This window comes from Neofelis nebulosa, chromosome 17, assembly GCF_028018385.1.
Source record: "Neofelis nebulosa isolate mNeoNeb1 chromosome 17, mNeoNeb1.pri, whole genome shotgun sequence".
Classification (NCBI taxonomy): domain Eukaryota; kingdom Metazoa; phylum Chordata; class Mammalia; order Carnivora; family Felidae; genus Neofelis; species Neofelis nebulosa.
Genome location: NC_080798.1, coordinates 7,752,861 through 7,772,897, shown reverse-complemented (window position 1 = coordinate 7,772,897; position 20,037 = coordinate 7,752,861). Strand labels below are relative to the sequence as shown.

General features: G+C 56.6%; 2 protein-coding genes, 1 long non-coding RNA gene and 3 other non-coding genes across 8 annotated transcripts; 1 reads left to right on the top strand and 5 right to left on the bottom strand.

The window, feature by feature from the left end:
- Positions 1-2,970: 2,970 nt before the first annotated feature.
- LOC131499934 (uncharacterized) lies at positions 2,971-3,471 on the bottom strand. The gene is made up of 3 exons (XR_009256091.1): positions 3,338-3,471; positions 3,189-3,248; positions 2,971-3,068 (listed from the first exon to the last, which is right to left on the bottom strand). It is a non-coding gene; the product is annotated as an uncharacterized LOC131499934 (long non-coding RNA).
- Positions 3,472-7,670: 4,199 nt separating this feature from the next.
- ACP4 (acid phosphatase 4) lies at positions 7,671-12,251 on the top strand. The gene is made up of 10 exons (XM_058708420.1): positions 7,671-7,836; positions 7,908-8,012; positions 8,100-8,186; positions 9,231-9,377; positions 9,743-9,841; positions 9,945-10,040; positions 10,711-10,843; positions 10,927-11,009; positions 11,445-11,569; positions 11,814-12,251. Exons 1-10 carry the CDS (start codon positions 7,738-7,740, stop codon positions 12,184-12,186), a joined length of 1,347 nt encoding a protein of 448 aa, XP_058564403.1. The 5' UTR covers positions 7,671-7,737; the 3' UTR covers positions 12,187-12,251.
- Positions 12,252-14,167: 1,916 nt separating this feature from the next.
- Positions 14,168-19,364, bottom strand: LOC131499907 (Friend virus susceptibility protein 1-like). Of its 3 annotated transcripts, none has more exons than XM_058708478.1 (3): positions 19,281-19,364; positions 15,952-15,994; positions 14,168-15,580 (listed from the first exon to the last, which is right to left on the bottom strand). In XM_058708478.1, the coding sequence occupies exon 3, from the start codon at positions 15,517-15,519 to the stop codon at positions 14,644-14,646; it is 876 nt and encodes a 291-aa protein (XP_058564461.1). In that variant the 5' UTR covers positions 15,520-15,580; positions 15,952-15,994; positions 19,281-19,364; the 3' UTR covers positions 14,168-14,643. The 3 variants fall into 3 exon arrangements, with proteins under 3 accessions (XP_058564461.1, XP_058564462.1, XP_058564463.1); XM_058708479.1 differs by lacking the exon at positions 19,281-19,364 and adding an exon at positions 17,547-19,274; XM_058708480.1 differs by lacking the exon at positions 19,281-19,364 and adding an exon at positions 17,995-19,274.
- LOC131500515 (small nucleolar RNA SNORD88) lies at positions 15,650-15,740 on the bottom strand. The gene has a single exon (XR_009256330.1). It is a non-coding gene; the product is annotated as a small nucleolar RNA SNORD88 (small nucleolar RNA).
- Positions 16,079-16,184, bottom strand: LOC131500517 (small nucleolar RNA SNORD88). The gene has a single exon (XR_009256332.1). It is a non-coding gene; the product is annotated as a small nucleolar RNA SNORD88 (small nucleolar RNA).
- On the bottom strand, positions 17,602-17,692 carry LOC131500516 (small nucleolar RNA SNORD88). The gene has a single exon (XR_009256331.1). It is a non-coding gene; the product is annotated as a small nucleolar RNA SNORD88 (small nucleolar RNA).
- Positions 19,365-20,037: the final 673 nt, after the last annotated feature.

Below are 20,037 nucleotides of genomic sequence, written 5' to 3'. Positions count from 1 at the left end.
TAAAGCACGGGGACAGGACCCGTGGGCAGAAAGAGGGGCACTGGGGTTGCGGAGAGTGACTGATTATATACCCTCAGGTTGGGAGGGCCTTAGGGACAGCGTAAGTCTCTAAGGAATTTTGGAAGCCGGATTTCCAGGACCTTGAGGGGCGAGCTGTTACCAGGAAAATGTCATTTATTACTGTTTAGTAAAACCTCAGTCATGAGACCCCTCAGATATATATCAGGGACCATATGCTTAGAGTATAATTGCCAACATATACTTGGGGGCTAAAGATCAAGGAAGTTTGCAAAGGAATCTTTATGTATTTAAGGAGACTCACAGGATCCTGGTTGGGGGGGGGGCGGGGGTGGCGGTCAGGATAATATTAAGCCAAGATTGCCTTTTGCCCCTAGCAAAGTGTCATCATTGAGGCAGCCGAGCTCCTAGAGGAAGGTCACTCTGCCTGTGTCAAGGGCTTTGTCAATCGGCTGTAGGCGTTAAGGGAAGTTTTCACTGGTCTTTGTTTCCCACATCACCCCGGCAAGCACTTAAACCCCCCTTCATCTTGATAAGCGTGATATTAGGGCTCCAGGAGACAGAGTCTATAGGTTTCTGGAGATTAGGCTCTGGATAAGATTGACCGTTTCTTGCAGTGACTAGGTCATCCGGAAACTGAAGGAGACGCCTGTCCTGCATGACTGTGATCTCCATCAGTCAGACACTTGCTTTCTTTCCATGTCCTTGGACAGCCAGGAGAGTCCGAGGGCTATCACACACACCTGACCTGGGGGCGGGGTGCTGTTAGCCTGTACTTTGGCCTCGGTTTCCCCCACGCTCCCTCATCACAGCCACACTTCCAGTGCCCCTTGCTCTGGGCAGAAACAACATAGCTTGCTTTCTTTGGTTTTCAAAACTCCCAAATGTTTCTAAACTAAAGGTTAATTTTTGCTCCGGGATCTGGGTCTTTCGGGAGCTGCCTCAGAAATGCACCAAGCTCCAAGAGGCGGGGCAGGGGGCGGGTGCGGGTGTGGGGAAATCTATCTTTTATGTCTTCAGAAAACACATTACAGAGATGTCTCTGACCCTGGCTGCACATTAGACTCTCCGGGGGAGCTTTTAAAATCCAATCGATGTCCAGGCCCCAACCCCAGGGCGTTGTGGTTTAAGTGGTCCGGGGTGGAGCTGGGCTCTGGGAGTTTCAAAAGCTCCCCAGGGACCCCCACGTGGCCACGGGCTGAGCCCCATCTATCCCAAGTGCCTGTGGTTGTGGAAATGGAAGCTTAATAGCTCCCAGGGGACTGAGAACCCCAGCACTAAGTGGTTGAAAACCCGGGATGGGGGGGGGGCACATGCAAAGACCGACTTCTTTGTCTATATTTGGTTGTTTCACAAGCATTAACAGCCCAGACCCAAGCTGGGGGTCCTGTAGGCGTCAGATCCTATTCTGTGCACCCCACCCTCAAGCTCCCAGTCACAGCCAGGAAGGATGGGAGGGGAGAGCAGGCAGCCTCACTTGGATCACGTGGGGTTTTAGGAAGCCTTCCAGAGGAAGCTGATGCAAATTTGGACAGCAAGCACAGCATGTGCAAAGGCACTGGGGAGTGGCATTTTTTACTATCTCTGAGTTATATGTGGTTAAGGATATACTGGGGAGCGGGGGTGTGTAGGAGGTAGGTGAGATTGAGAAAAGAAAAGAAAGGGAAAGCAAAGCAAAGCAAAGCCAAAGAAGGGAAAAGAAAAAAAAAGTAGAAGGAATCAGGTCGGAATACAGCCTCCAATGTCAGGCTGAGGGGCTGGGACTCTTGTCCTCGAGGAACCTGGGGGACACGGGAAGGCTGTGAACAGGGAGCGACAGGGTCAACTCTGGGTGTAGCAGGATCCCTGTAAGAGCTGGAAGAGGGAGACAGGGAGCAAGGCGAAGATCCCGGGAGAGAGAAACCCTGGGCCGGGAGGGGGAGGAAGGTCTCCAAAATTCGGGTTTTCCCTCACGGAGCCCTGCGGACTGGCTTCTGGCTGGGAACGTGGTCCAACACCGCCTCCGTGTGGTTACTCCTGGTTTTGCAACCAGGGCCTCCTGTAAGTAAAACTATCAGGCCGCTTCCGAGGATTGAAGAGGGCGTTATTACCACTTGCGTTGCAACGGGCCCAAAGTGTTTGCCGTCGGCGAGCCCAAACGGTAGCAGGGCTGTAAACCCGTTCCTAATCAAAATTTGTTAGGCCTTTGCTAAGAAGCCCAGGATGTTCGGCCACGCTATTCAGAAGCTGCCTTTTCAGATGTTGCGTTGAAATGCAATGGTTTACCAGATGAGGAGGAGGAGGAAGCTCCATCAAAGGCTGGGGCGTCACCCAGGGCATTCCGTCTACTGGGGATGAGGCAGGGAGTGGGGAGGAGGAGGGTCGTAAGGGAGCCGGGGACAGACTCTCGGCCTGGAGGTCTGCACACTTCCACAGGAAGGGGCATTGGCATTGGGTACTGAAGGTTGAATAGGAGTTTTCTAAGAAAAGAGCAAGATGTGTTGATACAATACAGCAATGAAGATGATAACTGCCGACTTTTTGCAGCTTGACAAATTCATGTCTTTGATCTCAAGTTGTTCTGGCTGTGGCCTGGGCCCACTGGACAAAGATTTTTACCTTTGTCCGATTGAGAAGAAAACCCGGGTTCAGAGAAGGGTATATCTGAAGTACGCCAGTCTGTGCTGATGCCAGGTGAATGAGCCCTGCTCTCTCTCCTCTCTGTGCTTTTGCACCCAAAGTTCAAATGTCCTTCCTCTTCTCTACTTTTTCCCGAAAGACTCCTACTCGTCCCTCAAAACCCGGCTCAGATTCTGGGTTCCTGGCCTCAAATGGGAGAGTCCAGCCCTCTAGCCCTCTCCTTCCTCAGACCCCGGAGACTGGACCCTTGGCCCCTCCTCCCTCTGACTCGGAGACTCCAATGGAGCCCGGGAGGCTGTGCACCAGCCAGGGTGGTACCATGGAACAGGATACGCTGATGCAGTCACATTTATTTGGTCTCAGAGGCCAGGGTCATGATCCAGGGTGGAATGCTCTTGGATTAGGCGTCCCATGTCTTCTCATCGCTGAGCCTGAGGGAGGAAGACTCAGAGATATACAGAGGCACGGGAGAGGAGGAGAGGCTAAGACAATAAAGTAGGGGCCGCAGAGTCAGAGATTCAGTCGGCCACCTCTGCCTTCTGCCCACTCACCTTGTTGAAGAAGTAGATGGAGGCAAGGATGGTGATTACGGCCATGGCCAGGGTTACGTTCTGGGGGGGGAGGGGTCAGAAGTCAGGGCCTACCTCCTCCCTTCCCTCTCCCCAGGCCTCCCCCCACCCCCTGCCAGCCCCCTCCTCACTTCCTGAAAGTTCATGGCCATGGCCTTGAGCTGCACACTTGTTTGACCTCCCTCTTCCTTTCCTGGACTCTGAGCCAGAGGCAGCTGATCAGCCACCAGAACCTCAGAGGGGTTGCCTGGGAGACCAGAATGGTGGCCGTGGTGACGAGAGAAGGGCATTCTGGGTAGGGGGGGGCATTGGGCAGATGGTTGAGGGTGGGGGGCTCGGAGGCAGAAAAGGACCTATAGTGTCTGAATTTGGGATCGGGACACTTGAGACTGGAGAATCCAGACCTCCAACACTGAGGAGTTTGTTCCCCCACCCCCCACCCCGGGGTGCTGAGGAGCCACGGGAGGCTGTGAACAGGGGAGGCACCCAGTCAGCTCTGAGTGTCGGTGTCTTGGAGCAGGGAGGAGGCTGGGAGCCTGGAGAGGACGTGAGGCGGCCCAGACAAAATTTCCTCCAGCAGTGGCTGCCGGACACAAGGGTGGGAGAAGCAGCAGTCGGACGGGGCATCCCAGAGCCTCGTCACCACCAGTTCTAGGGGTGGGAGCGCCGGCTGCCGCAATTTGCCCACCTCTGGGCCACGGGCCCGCGCCTCCCACCGCCCCCTGGCGGTCTCTGACTTTTACTCCTCCAGCCTCCCCGCTAGTATCGTAGACATCTAACCCTTCGTCCGTGACGCCTTTAGAACTCACTCCCAGGTCACCAGAAATAGGGAGAGTAAAGAAACAAGTACAGTCGCCCGTCGTTACCAGCGGATTCCATCTTTGCGAATTCGCCTACTCGCTACATTATCTGTAATCCCCCAAACGCAGACCCGCCCTCTCGCGGTCACCCATGGACATGCGCAGAACGGTAACATTTTCAGTTGCTGGATGCGCCCATGTTCCCAGCTAAGGTCAGACGAGGTGGCAGAGGTGACACTGTACCCTTCCTTTTCAGCTCTCAGACAGAGAGATGCCCAGAGGAGGGAGCCGGGCGCGGGCAGTGCAGCGCACGGACCTCCCGCTGGACGAGTTTGAATCCCAACTCTGGCACTTGCGAGTGGGGTGACCTTAGACAAATTTTCTAGTTTGTAAGATAAAGAAAATAGGACCTCCCAGGATCTATCTATATATCTATGTTTCTATCATCATCTATATCTCTATCATCAACATCTATCGTCTATCTATCATCTATCTAACATCTATATCTATCTATGTATCTATCATCAATATCTATCTATCTATCTATCTATCTATCTATCATCTATCATCATCTATATCTCTATCATCAACATCTACCTATCTATCATCTATCTAACATCTCTATCTATCTATCTATTTATCTATCATCATCATCTATATCTCTATCATCATCTATCTATCTAACATCTCTATCTATCTCTCATCATCTATATCTCTATCATCAACATCTATCATCTATCTATCTGTCATCATCTATATCTCTATCAACATCTATCTATCATCTATCTAACATCTATATCTATCTATCATCATCTGTATCTCTATCATCAACATCTATCATCTATCTATCATCTATCTAACATCTATATCTATCTATCTATCTGGCATCATCTATATCCCTATCATCAACATCTATCTATATCTATCATCTATATCTATCTATCTATCAATCATCATCATCTATATCTCTATCATCATCTATCATCTATCTATTTATCTATCTATCATCATCTATATCTCTATCATCAACATCTATCTATCTATCTATCATCATCTATATTTCTATCATCAACTATCTATCTATCATCATCATCTGTATCTCTATCATCAACATCTATCATCTATCATCTATCTAACATCTATATCTATCTATCTATCTATCTATCATCATCATCATCATCATCTATATCTCTATCATCAACATCTATCATCTATCTATCTATCTATCTATCTATCTATCTTCCTATCTATCTATCTATCTATCTATCTTCCTATCTATCTATCTATCTATCTATCTATCTATCTTCCTATCTATCTATCTATCTATCTATCTATCTATCGATCTTCCTATCTATCTATCTATCTATCTATCTATCTATCTATCTTCCTATCTATCTATCTATCTATCTATCTATCTTCCTATCTATCTATCTATCTATCTATCTATCTATCTTCCTATCTATCTATCTATCTTCCTATCTATCTATCTATCTATCTTCCTATCTATCTATCATCTTCCTATCTATCTATCTATCTATCTATCTATCTATCTATCATCTCATCTTTGGAGTTCCTGCTGAGGCCAATCGTTATCCAGAGGACAGGGAACCAGGACCGAGCTGAAGACAGGGGCTAGTCTCAAGGGCATGGAATAGGACGGAGAAGGTCCTGAAGTAGGTCAAAGGGCTGGGGTCGGCCAGTGGGTGAAGAACCAGGGTGTTTCCCCATGTTTACTTGCGTGGTTGGCTGAATAATGGCCTTGAAATGCCTTAATCCCCAGAACCTGTGAACACCTTCTCTCACATGGCTAAAGTGACTTTGCAGAGGTGCTTAAGTTGGGGTCTTGACACGGAGAGGGTGTCAGTCCATTCATTCTGCTACAGCAGAGTATCATAGAGGGGATGACTTATCAAGAACACACATTTATTTCACACTTTCCTGGAGGCTGGAGGGCCAAGGTCCAGGCATTGACAGATCTGGTGTCTAATGAGAGCCTGCTTGGTGGTTCACAGTCAGCCAGCTTCTGGATGTGCCCTTTGGTGCTGGAAGGACAAGGGAGCTCTTGGAGTGTCTTTTATTACAAGGGCACTGATCCCACTCGTGGGTGCTCCTCCCTTAGGCGACAGGACTGCTCTGCGAAAACAACAAAATAGGGTGGGAATAGTGGAGGAGACTTCTGAGGTTAGTCTACAAGAGACACTGCTGTCTCTTGGTCAGTGACTGTGGGAGCAACCAACGGCCATGTGGTGGTGAGTTGAGGCCTCTGGCCAGCAGCCACCCTGGTGAGCTCAGAAGCGACTCGAGTTAGGGGCACCCCGGTGACTCGGTCAGTTAAGCGTTCGACTTCGGCTCAGGTCATGGTCTTGAGGTTCGTGAGTTCAAGCCCCGCATTGGGCTCTGCGCTGACAGCCTTTGGATGCTCTGTTTCCCTCTCTTGGCCCCTCCCCTGCTCCTGCACTTATAGGCTGGGCTCTCTCTCTCTCTCTCTCTCAACCAAATAAACGTTAAAAAAAAAAAAAGTGGCTCAAGTTTCCAAATGACTGCAGCCCCAGCCACAACCTGACTTCAATCTTGTGAAGACCCTAAGCCAAGACCACCCAGGTATGCCACTCAAATTCATGAGCCACCAAAACTTCAAGAAATAAGTGGCTACTGTCGTAAGCCACTAAGTTTTCAGGTAATTTGTCACACAGCAAGAAATAACTAGTAGCTGGTCCGCAAACCCCTGTTCTAAGTGCTAATATATTTGAACTCGTTAACCCTCAAAGCAACTCTCTGGGGGTACAGATTGTACTCGTTCCCATTTTATGAATGAGGAAACCGAGGCACAGAGAGGCGCAGTAACGTGCTGACGGTTGCACAGCTTGTAAATGGTGGGTGAGGTTAGGGTTGGAACCCAGCCTGTCCAAATCCGGGGTCTGGGTGTTCAACCACTGAGCCCTGCTGGCTTGGGCCAGCTGTGGGCAGCACCGGAAGAGGGTGACATCTCCAAGAAGCCCGAGAGAGCTACAAAGAGCTCCAACATTTAAGGGGTGAGAAGAGGAAAAAACCGATTTGTGGTGGTGGGGAGGGAGAAGAAGGCAGAGCATGTGTCTAGAATGTGGGGCTGGGTGGGGGGTCTCTCTGCCTTCCTCTGCACCCAGGTTAAGGGCCCCCGGTTCAAATCCCAGTTTTGCCACTCACTGCCTGTGTTCCCTCAGGCAAATGATGTTTTTAAATTTTTTAAAATGTTTATTTATTTTTGAGAAAGAAAGAGAGAGCGCGAGTGGAGGAAGAGCAGAGAGAGAGGGAGACACAGAATCGGAAGCAGGCTCCGGGCTCTGAGCTGTCAGCCCGGAGCCCGATGTGGGGCTGGAACTCACGAAGCGTGAGATCATGACCTGAGCCGAAGCCGGAAGCTCAACCGACTGAGCCACCCAGGCGCCCCGCTCAGGCAAATGATTTAACCCTGCCATGCCTCAGTTTCCCCAGCTGCACAATGGGGACGGTGATAACCATATCACCCCCTGCTAGAGTCGCAGAGGAGATTAAATGGGTTAATCCAAAGGCCTGGAGGTGCGGTGGCGGGGGGGGGGGGGGGGGGGGGGGGGAGTCGATCCCAGGAGCCCGCCTTGGCTCCCGGGACAGGCATGCCGGGACCTGCGTTTCTGGGGGTGCTGAGGCAGGGGTAATGAGTGGGTGGGGCTGCGGCACAGACAGTGGGCTGAGCTCAGCGTCTGGGTTGTGTGGAGATGGCCGGGCCAGGGTTTTGGGGCCTCCCCGCTGGACCTATCCTGCTTCTGCTCCTGCCCCAGGCCCTGCCGGAAGGACCCCTGGTGTTTGTGGCTGTGGTGAGGTGTCCCCCGCCCCGGCCTGGCCCCTCGCCTCTCCCAGGCCGGCCCTGACCTGGTCCCGTCCCCAGGTGTTCCGGCATGGCGACCGGGCCCCGCTGGCCTCCTATCCCACCGACCCGCACAAGGAGGCGATCACCGTCCTGTGGCCCAGGGGCCTGGGCCAGCTGACTGGGGTGAGAGGCCGGGGTGTGGGGGGGGGGGCGATGGGGGGGGAGTGGGCGGGGCAGGGAGGGGTCTGCTGACTCCTGCTCTGTCCTCAGGAGGGGGTCCGCCAGCAGCTGGAGCTGGGCCGCTTCCTGAGGAACCGCTATGAGGCCTTTCTGAGCCCCGAGTACCGGCGGGAGGAGGTACTGCCCACGATGACCCTCACCTGCCTCCTGACCTCTGACCTCCACTGACCCCAACACTCACCGTGGGCCTCTGCCTCTGGCCTTTGACCCCCCCCCATAACCCAACTTGCACCCCAGTTCTGATCGCTCACCTCCAAACCATTGACTTACTCGTGCTGACCTCTGACCCCATCTCAGCATGAATATGTTTCACCTCTGACCTCTGACCTCTGTCAACCCTGACTTTTTCTTTTTTAAGTTTATTTATTCATTTTGGGAGAGAGAGCACGCAATCAGGGAAGCGGCAGGGGCAGAGAGAGGGGGAGAGAGAGAGAATCCTGAGCAGACTCCGCATCATCAGCACGGAGCCTGACACGGGGCTCGAACCCACGAACCGTGAGATCATGACCTGAGCTGAAACCAGGAGTCTGGTGTGTTTAACCGAATGAGCCACCCAGGCGCCCCAACCCTGGCTTTATTTTCCTGCCCTCACCTCTCTCTTCTGACTCCCACCAACTCCAGATTTTCTGACCTCTGGTTTCTGATGCCAAAACTTGCTGGTTGTGACTTTGACCCTTACAGGTTCAATTTGCCCTCCCAACTTCCCATCTTTGATCTCTGCCCTTCAGCAAATCTGAATTTCCTCCCTGTCTTTTGACATCCCCCAATAGGAGCATTCCTCCTGACCTCTGACCTCTGATCCCTGATAGACATGTACTGAATTCTGGTCCCATGTCCTTCAACCTCCCCTTCTAACCTTGAACTCCAACTTCCAGCCACCAGCAATTCTGATCTTCCTTTCTTTCAATGAGGCCACTGACCCCTCTGGTCCCACACGTTCACCCAACCTCTGACCTCCAACCTGGCTGCTCCTGACATTGACCTCTGACCCTTGATCCCAACTTCCAACACTGAGAACCAGACGCTCCAATTTGCCCTGGGTTTTGACTCCCAACCCCTAACCTTCGACCCGGAACCGAATCTGAAGCTTTCGGTTTGCTGCTGCAGCTGACCTGTGACCCGATCTTGGTCCCCTTGCCTGTTTTCTCCCCGCCACCCCAGGTGTATGTTCGCAGCACTGACTTTGACCGCACATTGGAGAGCGCTCAGGCCAACCTCGCAGGGCTGTTCCCTGAGGCTGCTCCCGGGCGCCCAGAGGCTGCCTGGAGGCCCATCCCTGTACATACAGTGCCAGTCACCGAGGACAAGGTCAGGGGGCTGGGCAGGTGCAGGGGGGTGGGAGGGATGGAGAGAGACAGACACCTCTGGGTGGAGGGAGCCAGTGGCTGGGAGAGGCAGTTTGGCCCAGCTGAGCGGCTCCCAGGGGGCGGGGGGTGGGGGTGGGGGGGGGCGGCGTGTGCTGTCTCGGGGCAGTGAGCCCTTCCCCCGGGGAGAGCTGTCTAGGTGAGGTGACCCGCCATCCCCGTGTGGCGCGGCCAGATCTGGGAGGGACCGCGTAGTTTGAAGAGAGATTTGGACCAGAGACAAGGCCTCCACAGCCCCAATTCCCCACGCCCTCTGCTGTGACTGGGGTCCCAGTCAAGCTGTCCTCTCTGAGCCTCAGTTTCCCCCAGCTGCTGAGGTTCCCCACGCGCAGCTGTCCCCGATACCATGAGCTGCTCAGGGAGGCCACGGAGGCAGCGGAGTACCAGACCGCCCTGGAGGGCTGGACAGTGAGCGGGGCCGGCGGGGCGGGGCCCGGAGGGGCGTGGCGGGGAGGGCGGGGCAGGGAGGGGTGAGGAGGTCCGTTAGACTCACCCAGCCCGGTGCACCCAGGACTTCCTAACTCACCTGGAGAACTACACGGGGCTCTCGTTGGTCGGAGAGCCGCTCCGCAGGGCGTGGAAGGTTCTGGACACGCTGATGTGCCAGGTGAGCCCTCGCCCCACCCACCCAGCCAAGGCAGCAAGGACACCTGGATTCAAATCCCAGGTTTGCCGCTCACTCCCTGTGTTCCCTCGGGCAAGTCCCCTAACCCTGACTGCCTCAGTTTGCGCATCTGCACAGTGGGGACAGCAACGCACATATCAACACCTCCTGGGGTTTCTGTAACGATCGAGATCCATGCCATGTGCTTAGAACAGTGCCGGGCATACAGTGAGGCCCGCAGGGAGGCCAGAGGCTGTGTGTTTGTAATTCCTCCTGTTAGTTTCCTTGCGGGAAAAGTGCCCGAAACCAACATGCCGTGAAAATCATCCTAGTTGCACGGTGGGGATAGTTGCACTGGGCGTGCTCTGGTGTAGACGGTGACGCCACCATCGGACCCTTCTAAAGTCCCAGACGTCTGAAGTTTGAGACACCTCTGGGTCCGTGGGTGAGGGCTCCTGGACGGTGATGGTCGTTGTTAATTAATGATTGTTATCGGCCACACCATAGCTTTTTGACCAGATCCGGCCCATGAGGGGTTCCCATGAGGGAGGTGGGGGAGAGGGCTGCAGCTAACGGGACAGCACAGGCACTGCGGGGGGGGGGGGATCTGAGGGGAGCATGGAGAGCTCAGGATGTCCTGGTCACTTTGTCTCCTCTCCCTGTCTCTCTCCAGCAAGCCCACGGTCTTCCCCTCCCATCCTGGGCCTCCCCGAATGTCCTACGGACGCTAGCGCAGATCTCAGCTTTGGATATTGGGGCCCATGTGGGTCCACCCCGGGCAGCCGAGAAGGCCCAGCTGACAGGGGGTGAGGTCGTGGGGCTGGGAGGCCGGGAGGCCAAAGCGCCTTCCTCTGGGGGCTTCTCCAGCGCTCTGTTCGTGCCCCCTCAGGGATCCTGCTGGAGGCCATCCTTGCCAACTTCTCTCGGGTCCAGCGCCTGGGGCTGCCCCTCAAGATGGTTATGTACTCAGCTGTGAGTCTTTGGGAAGGGGGGCAGTGCCATGTGGGCACAGGGATGAGGGGAGGAAAAGCCGGTGGGGTGGTCCCAGTGGAACCTCCGCCCGCTGCCTTGGGTAGCTCATCTCCAAACCATACTCTCAGACCGTTTCACTAGAGGTACGCAGTCTGGAAGGAGGGAGGTGATGGTGTTGTAAGAGAGTTTAGCTCTTCTGGAAGGACAGGCTGTTTAACTGAACGGCCCGATCATATTTTTGCGTCTACTTGACCGATCTTCATTAAATGATTACCTGGAATTAGTGGGATTGCCTCCAAGGTGAGCAGATTTGGGGGGTGGCGCTAAAGGGAACTGGGGGACATCTGGGAGGCAGCTGGATGCACCAGCCTAGAGTTCAGGAGAGACAAGACGTGGAGAGAGGAGCCCTGTCTCAGCCCTGGGATCCACCCGCAGCACGACAGCACTCTGCTGGCCCTCCAGGGAGCCCTGGGTCTCTATGACGGTCACACCCCGCCGTACGCCGCCTGCCTCGGCTTTGAATTCCGGAGGCACCTCGGGGACCCGGACGAGGATGCTGGGTAAGGAGGGGGTGGCGCCCAGGAAGGGGCAGGACAGAACTGTCGCGGGAAGAGACTTGGGGTCCCGGGCAGTGGGCGTGGCCAGAGCCCGGAGCGGGTATTTGCCCCGGATGGCACTTGGAGGTTGACAGGTGGGAGTCAGGAGCCCAGTCTCCCTATTCGGCTCCTCTTCTCCAGATTTAAGTCAGTGGCAGGGGGGCGGTGGGGAGGGGCTCGGGTGCCACCACCTCCTGTCTCCCTCCAGGAACGTCACCATCTCCCTTTTCTACCGCAACGACTCCTCCGGCCTGCCCCTGCCCCTCAACCTCCCAGGGTGCCCGGGCTCCTGCCCACTAGGCCGCTTCCGCCAGCTCACCGCCCCCGCCCGGCCTCCGGCTCACGGGGTCCCCTGCCACGGCTCCCGCGAGCCTGCCACCCCTGCAGGTGACGGCCACGGGCGTTGGGTTGGGAGCGTGGGGGGGCCCGAGTCCCACGACTCACACTCCCGTGTTCTCCCCGCAGCCACGGTGGTGCCCCTGCTGGCCGGGGCCGTGGCAGTGCTGGCGGGGCTCAGCATGGGGCTGGGCCTGCTGGCCTGGAGACCCGGCTGCCTGCGGGCCTGGGGGGGCCCCGTGTGAGCTGGGAAACCGGGCGCCCCCTTTCCCGCGCTGCCATTGCATCCCAACATGTCTGCTCACCCGCTGCTCTGGCTCCCGTGACTTACTGTGTGCGCCTGGCCCCGTGGGAACCGAGGGGAGGGCTCCCGGGCCCCGGAGCCCCGGGCGGGTCTGCGTGCGCACGCACGCGCGTGCTGTTACCTGTGTGTGGGGGCCTGCGTGAAGGGCGGCTTGCGCACACGTATATGGCACGTGCGTGCACGTGCGTACAGACACTTGTGCGAATGTTTCTGCGCTTATCTGGGTGCCTGTGAGGTGTCTGCATATACGTGTTGGCACAAGAATGCGCGTGTCCGTGTGACAGGCCTCTGTGCGTGCGTGCGGTGCGTGCGCAGCCTCCATTTGTGCATGTTGTACGCGTGTGGGTGTGCCTGCATGTGCGGGTGTATTTATGTGGGTGCATTTATGCGGGTGCATGGGAGCGGACGGTAGGTGAGTGCCTGCGGGAACATGCATTTGTAGGTGCAGCACGTGATGCGCGCACCTGGCGGGCAACGGAGCCGCGCCTGCTCAGTGAGCCCCTCCGCGGGTCACACACTCCCTTGAGAACGGCAGTCACCCAACCTGGCTTTGAGCTGTCACCTTTAGTCTTCTCCACCGCCCCGGGGGGGGGGGGGGGGGGTTCAAGCGTGCGCGCAGAGGGACAGCTCACAAGGAGGTGCAAGGGCCAAAGCCACCGGCAAACCTGAGGCTCTGTGACTCCCGGCACGTGACTGGCCTCCGTGCCCCCATCTCCTTTGGCAGAGCTGAGACTCCTCAGACCCCATATCCCTTGCCATTAAACTCCTGCTGGAGGCCAGCAGAGCGGGCGGGGCCGGTGACGTTGTCATTCTGGGGGCTGCAAGTTTGCAGGGGGTGGGACCTGCCTGTGTGCCCAATGGCTCCCATGGGGCTATTTAAATAAAGTGGAAAATTCAGGTCCCAGCTGCACTGGCCACACGTGGCTGGCCGCTGACGTACTGGGCAGACGGCCGTTTCCATCCTCGCAAATGTAGCACCGGATGGCACTGGGTGGCCAAATCTGAGGGCTGCCTCCCCCTGGGTGGCCTGGGCCGAGACACCAATCCCCTCACTGGCCATAACCCACATGCATCACACTGATGAGCACGCCTACATCAAGTGGTCTGTGTGAACCCACCAGCACCATCAGTGGGGAGCCTGGGATGCAGGTGATCACAGGTGGGAGGCGGGTGCTCATAGCAAGAAGCTACTCCTAGCCACGGGGACTCCAAACCTCCCCCCCCACCCCCCCTGCCCAGAGGGAATAAGGTACAAGCCCCTCGACCTTGGGGGGAGGGTGCAGAAAGGGCTGGGCAGGGTTGCACTGGGGTCAGCAGCCCTGTCTACGCAGCTCGGAAAAGCCAGAGAACCCCCCGTCCTTTATGTTGAGACTACCAACAGACCCACCGGTAAGGGCACCTCAGAAGGTCTTCATGTACCCCTGGAGAGGCGGGCACTTTCTTGCTCACATTGACCCACAGAACTCGCAGGTTCTTTGTTAACTGGCTCCAGCAGGATGACAGGAGCCCAGCCTTCGGCATACTGAGAGAGCCTGTGGAAAGATGGGGGCTCCTCTGTGTGACCCCTGCCCTTGCCCCGAGAGGGTTCCGGATGCAATCTCACACCAGGACCACACCACAAACTCTGTCCTTTAGGACAGCCCAGACACAGTGACACGCATACTCAATGAGCGCCCTGTGCCTAGTGCCGACCATCCGGGTGGTCTGTCCCCATGGAGCTGGGATTCTTGGCCCCAACACTTTCAGACCCGGCCCAGATGCCACACATCCAGCTAGAAAGCAGAGAGGACTGACTGCTGCCCCTTCTCCAGGTGAGCCAACAGCAAAAGTCCACTTTAGAAGGCAGGCACTGCATGCGCACACGCACACACACTCAAGAGAAAATCATTCCAAGCCACAAAGAAGCACCCGGAAAACCAAAGTGTTGTACGTGCTTAAATTATTAGGTAAAAACATTGCATTTAAAAATAGCTTAAGAAAAAGGGTACAAACTTCAAGGTGCTTTCAAGTTGTGGGCTGTGGGGAGATCCCACTTGGCCCGTAGTGCTTTGGGGGCTGGTGGGGCAGGGTGGGGGTGCCCGCCCACCATGCCAATGGGCCTGAAGCGTAACAGACTGAAATGTAATGGCATGTGCCCCTGGGGATGGGGGCACAGGCACCCAAGGGCTACTGGCCGGCTCGCTTCCCTCCACCACTCTGGCTGGTGACACCGATAGGGTGCCAGGAGGCAAGGGCACCTCGAGCACTCAGAGAGGCCTGGGAGTCTGGAGAAGGGCAAACGGACCACCCCTCAGTCCCCCCTGGGGGTGCTCAGGAGGCATGGACTCTGTCTCTCCTGGAACCCAGCACCACCCACCCCCCGCAGAGTAGCAGCGGGGAGACCGTGCCCAGGGAGGGGCTAGTCATGGCGCCCGGGTGCGGGCGGCTCCTCCCCACAGGCCTGGTCTGAGTAGGGGGGAGGCGGGGGCTGCTCGTCCCCCAGCACGTAGGCAGGGTGGCCGCGGCTGCGCTTGGCCTCCTTGATGTAGAGCTCCAGGAGGACCTTGGTGGGCTGCTTGTCCACCCTCTCCTTGGGGACGCCATGGCTCAGCAGCCAGCCCGTGAGGTCCTTGCGCGTCGGGTTGGGCCCCAACATGAGCTTGGCGCGGCCCGGCTGGCTCTGGCGCCACAGCAGGCCCACGTCGGCGATGGTCTGGATCTCCATCACCGCTTCCAGCACCGTCATGCCCTTGACCAGCAGGCTGACCAGCGAGAGCCGCAGCTCGGAGGGCGCGGCCGTCAGCAGGCGCCGCTGGAGGCCCTGCGTGAAGGGCACGTCCTCGGGCGCCGGCCAGGGCCCCTGCTCGGGCGCGGGGGGTGAGGGCGGCTCGCGGTAGATCCAGTCGAGCATGCCCAGCTCGCGCACCAGCTGGACGCCCTCCTCCATGGTGGTCCAGGGGCGGAAGGGGAGCTCGGTGGCCTCAAAGTGCAGGAAGGACTCCCAGCGCTGGCGCCAGGCCAGCAGCAGCCAGGCGAGCAGCGTCTGGCAGCCGCCCCGCAGCGTCTTGCAGTGGTAGTTGAAGATGGCGTCGCCGGTCAGGTCGCCCAGGAGTGCCAGCTCTCCCGAGTTCAGGAACAGGGCCGGGCCCCCCTGGTCGTACACTCGCAGGATCCAGGTGACCATGAGCTCGTTGGGGTTCTGCTTGAAGCGCCGCGAGATGGCCAGGAGCTCGGTGTACGTGTAGTAACGGTCCCCCCGCCCCAACTGGGTGGGGGCCAGTGCTCGCTCGGCCATGACGATGGCTGTCCCGGGCAAGGAGCAGCAGGAAGCCAGGAGGGGTGCTGCTGGGCAGGAGCTTCAGGGAAGGGGAGAGGCCGTCAGGTGGGAAAAGAGCCACACACCCCAGCACCCCCCCCCCCCACCGGGACCCCTCAGATCCCCGGGTGTCAAAGGTCCCGGGGGGCACCATGTCCTCAGGGGAGGTCAGAGCCCAGTGCTGGACATCACGGGGGTCCCCAGCCAGCCCCTTCGGGAGCGCTGACAGGGTCGCTGCCATCTCTCCTGTGTCCTCCCCCTCACTGCCCCACACTTCATCCAGTGCTTAGCAGGGGGCCCAGCTCTGGGCAACCAGTCGGCATTTGCTTTTGTATTATTACCATAATCTACATATTTCACGATAGATTTATTGCTATGGTATGGCCAGTAAGGAGCCTCTTCTGTTCTTACCAAGGACAGGGACAGCGGCGCTGTTTGACTCTGGAGGAACCACCTGCAGACAGGAAGGAGCCGGAGGGGAAGAGCTGGTCAGCAGGGCACAGGCAACCACGGCCCCCAGCCCTCTGTCCCCAGAGTGGGGACCCTCAGACCCCCTGGGTGTCAAAGGTCCCGGGGGGGGGGGGGGGGCGGGCACCATGTCCTCAAGGGAGGTCAGAGCCCAGTGCTGGACATCATGGGGGCCCTGGTGCCCTTGCCCTCCTCACTCAGGTCACAGAGCCACTTGGCTCCAGTCCTAAGGGGGAGGACAGACAAGAGCTCACCCAGGCAGGACAAATGACCACAATACCTGGCCACTGGGGTGCCAAGAAGCCCTGATCACGTGCCTTTTGATGCCCCTTGACCAAGCCTCACTGTGGCTTGTCCTTGGCTGTCACCTTGTACGATCCGCCACAACAGACTTCGGCACCACCAACCCCCCCACCCCGCCCAGCTCAAAGCAGTGCCCCACTGAAGACACCCCCACACCTGCTCAGCCTGCACCCCAGGTCTGTCTTCCCTAGCTGCCTCCCAGAGCCTCCAGCTCTGCTCTCCCCTCACACGTCCCTCCACAAACGGCAACTTCCTACCCCATCTTCCCGGAAACGCCCTCTCCGCTGCAGCAAACATTCAGAGCTCCGCAGAGGACGCCTCAGGCGAAGAGCACAGGCCCTCAGACTGAGCCCCACCCCCAATCACGGAAAGGAGCTTCTCCCCCCAAAGTACCGGCCAGCGAGAGCGGACACCCCCGAGCTCTCCCAGAGAACATGCCTGCATCCTACTGCACCACGGCCATCGTCCTGTCCACTCCCGACATCCAAGGACCAGGGACAAATCGCCCCAGACCAGAGAACACTGGCTTCTTTTCAGACAACAGGTCCCGTGCCCATTTTATGACTGGGCTTTGAAACATTTGTGCAACATTCTCTAGATAAAGGGTCACTTTAAACAATGGTTACTGTGCAAACTGGAGGGTAACTTTACTAACTGTATCAGTGTATCCATCCAAGGACGGCTGTCCAAGTTCAATCTACAAACCCCTCAGTGTGAACAGTGAGAAGTGCTGACAGCTTGTTTCTTTTCTTCTGACTTTGAAAATTAGCTTTGATTAGTCCGTTTCCTTGAAACCCAAATACATGTTCAGTGTTTCCTGCCACAATCTGTGTATTCTCCATCTTGCCCAACCCTTACCTTTAGGTAGGAAATATCACCACCACCCACCCCCAACCATGCAGAGGATTTGGGCCCATATGCCGCTGGGTGTGCTGTGCCTGCTCTACGGATATAGAAACTGAGGCTCGGGAGACCAGCTCTCTGAGCCCATGAACAGCAGAGCTGGGATTTGGACCCGGCCCAATTCTGGCTGGATTTCCACTGCTATAAATGAACAGGGATTTGCATGTAAATCTCCAGCACAAATGCTGGCACATAAATTAGGTCCCAGAGCTATCTGATGTGAAGTCATCCCAAAGAGGGTAAGGTTATTTTAGATGAGGGGGGGCAGGCGGAGGCAAGAGTTGTCACTGACAGGGGATGTTAGTGGCCGGTCCCCCTGCTTGAAGACACACCTGTAACACAGGAAGGACTTGAACAGTCTGGGAGGGTCCAGAGACATCAAAACCAGGGCTCCTCAGATCCCCAGGTGTCAAAGGTCCCGTGGCGCACGGAATCCTCAGGGGTGATCAGAGCCCAGTGCTGGACATCACGGGAGCCCAGGTCCCCACGGCCACTCACCTTCAGGAACAGAGGCCCAACTAACTGCACTTAAGAGACTGGGAAGCACAAAATCCACCAGGAGGGTATCAAAGTCCACAATTCTTCCTGTGCAGACCCCAGGCAACCCCACCTCCCCAGTGTCACCGGTCCACAAGGGGACCGTCATCAAACCCCCTACATGGAGCAAACCCAGTGTCTACCTCCCCTTGCCTAATTTTACAGACTTTTGGCACTGGCTACACCTGTTACTAACCCTTAACAGTGAAAGCTGCTAAGGTGCAAATCCCTTGAAGAACCTACCGGGGTGGCAGAAGGAGGGAGCTCTCCTAGGGGGAAAAAACCCAACCCTAACATAGAAGCAGCACTCACGATGAGCAGAGACCCTTTTCTGCAACCATTTTGGAACAGACCAGAGGAAGACATTTTGGAGAGGGCTCAGGAACCACAGACACAAAGCACACAGGAGACCCCATTATTTCTGATGAAATTAAAGACGTGCTTTCAGAACACCAGGCAGAAATAAAGCATTTGTTGGCAAAATGTTAAACTTATGTGTATTTCCCCGCATGTGTGAGGATTTTAACAAGTAAAAAAAAAAGGGGGATGAGAAAGGAATACATTGGAAAATGGCGAAAAGAGGGCGCGCCAGTGGTGGAGGAAAAAAATCCTTCCACTTGTGACAGGGCAACACTTGGGATGAAGTTCGACAGATTTTCAGGTGGCTGCCTGAAGTGAGAAACTCAGGGAGGATTTTTGCTGGGTCTCGGTGGGGACATAGAAAATCAGCTAGCTGCCCCGGGGCCGGGCTTCCTCGGCGATGGGGAAACGGATGTCCAAGACCTGAATTAAGGACCAATTAGCTCAGAAGTAACGTTTCCCGAAACTCGTGCATGGGGTGAATACAAAACTCTGGTATTTGGAGGGACCGTGTCCGAATGAGTCCTGAGGATAAAGGCCCCACTTGCTGTCTCCTAAGACCGCACCCATGTGGTTCTCAGAAACCCCGTAATTCATCTACAGACTCCACACTCCCACTTAGCTCTTGGTAAACCCGGAGATCCTGCCTCTACCTCCCCCCATATCTTTATTCCACGTTGCATTAAAATGCCAGCCACGTGGAATGGAAAAAAACAGCGACTTCCTAAGGGAAGCTCATGCAGCCAGAAGTGGAAAACCTCAGCAAAAAAAACTCAGGGTCACACGCGCTCCCCCCCACCCCCACCCCCAAGAAAAACGGACAAAATGGCGGAATTCTGCGACGTGGGAAACAGAAATGGCGCAGCCCAGCTGCGGGGCCAAGGAGCGCTGGCCTTGAAAACCCTCATTCGCTCCGGGGGCAGGAGTCCTCCCCACCCTGAGGGCCCCTAAAGGGCCACCAGCCTGCCTCTTCGGACGCCACTGCCCACCCCGCCAAGATCCCCAGGCTCGCCTCGGAGCGCGCGCTGGGGTCTCACAAGGGCCTGACCCCTTCCACGCGACGACGTGGCCGCCCCGCCGCAGCCCCGGGCACCTCACGACAGGCGCGACCCAGACCCCAACGCCCGGCCGCACAGACGGAAAAGAGCCATAAGACAAAGACAGCTCACCCGACCCTCACTCTCTTCAAAGTGTGCGCGGGCGACTTCGCGTCCCGCTTTATAGTGCGCGCCGCTTGTAAGGCCCGCCACAAGCCCCTGCCCGGGCTCCGCCCCGAGGCGTCCAACACACGCGCCGGGGCCGCAAATCCAGCTTTGGTGCTTGGGGTAGCGAATAATGCCTGTTCCCTCCAAAAAATCTTCCTAAACAGACGATACAATGTTGTCCCTAGAGGCGGAGAAAAAAAAGCAGGGGAATATCAGGGCCCGTTGTCCTCTCATGAGCGTCAGGCAACTCTGAGGACAGCACCAAAGGCGGGCGGCAAAGGGGAAGGACCCCGAGCCCGGACCGAGCCAGAAAGGGAGGCTCCTGGAATTGCCAGCGCGGCAGTGGCGCGAGCTTTGGCTGGAAGGGGCGGGGCCGACCCACACTGAGTCCGCAGGCGGGAATGGGAGGCGGGGCCAGTGCGGAGATCGACGGGGGGACGTTCTGGGGTAACGCTAGCGTGGCGCGGAATGAGAGGCTCGTTCCGCGCAGCAAGAGGAGGGGTCGGTGCCTGGACGCCGGGGCGAAAGGCTGGGCTTCTGGCTCTAAGGGAGGAGGAGGATGGGGGCCAGGACTCCTGGGCTGTGTGAGGGCCGGAAGTGCTCCCTCCACCCCCCAGTTTAGATGGTTTAAGACCTGGGGGCTTGGATTCTTGGTAGGGAGGGTTCAAGCTCTAAGGAGTGTCTTTCAGCTGACTTGATTGGAAACATTCTTTTCAGAGAT

What these genes read in the sequence shown, in the direction of transcription:
- ACP4 (XM_058708420.1), top strand. Translation starts at nt 7,738, where the DNA reads ATGGCCGGGCCAGGGTTTTGGGGCCTCCCCGCTGGACCTATCCTGCTT. An exon ending in CCCTGGTGTTTGTGGCTGTG is followed by an intron (nt 7,837 to 7,907) that starts GTGAGGTGTCCC and finishes TCCCGTCCCCAG; the next exon opens with GTGTTCCGGCATGGCGACCG. An exon ending in TGGACACGCTGATGTGCCAG is followed by an intron (nt 10,041 to 10,710) that starts GTGAGCCCTCGC and finishes GTCTCTCTCCAG; the next exon opens with CAAGCCCACGGTCTTCCCCT.
- LOC131499907 (XM_058708478.1), bottom strand. Translation starts at nt 15,519, where the DNA reads ATGGCCGAGCGAGCACTGGCCCCCACCCAGTTGGGGCGGGGGGACCGT.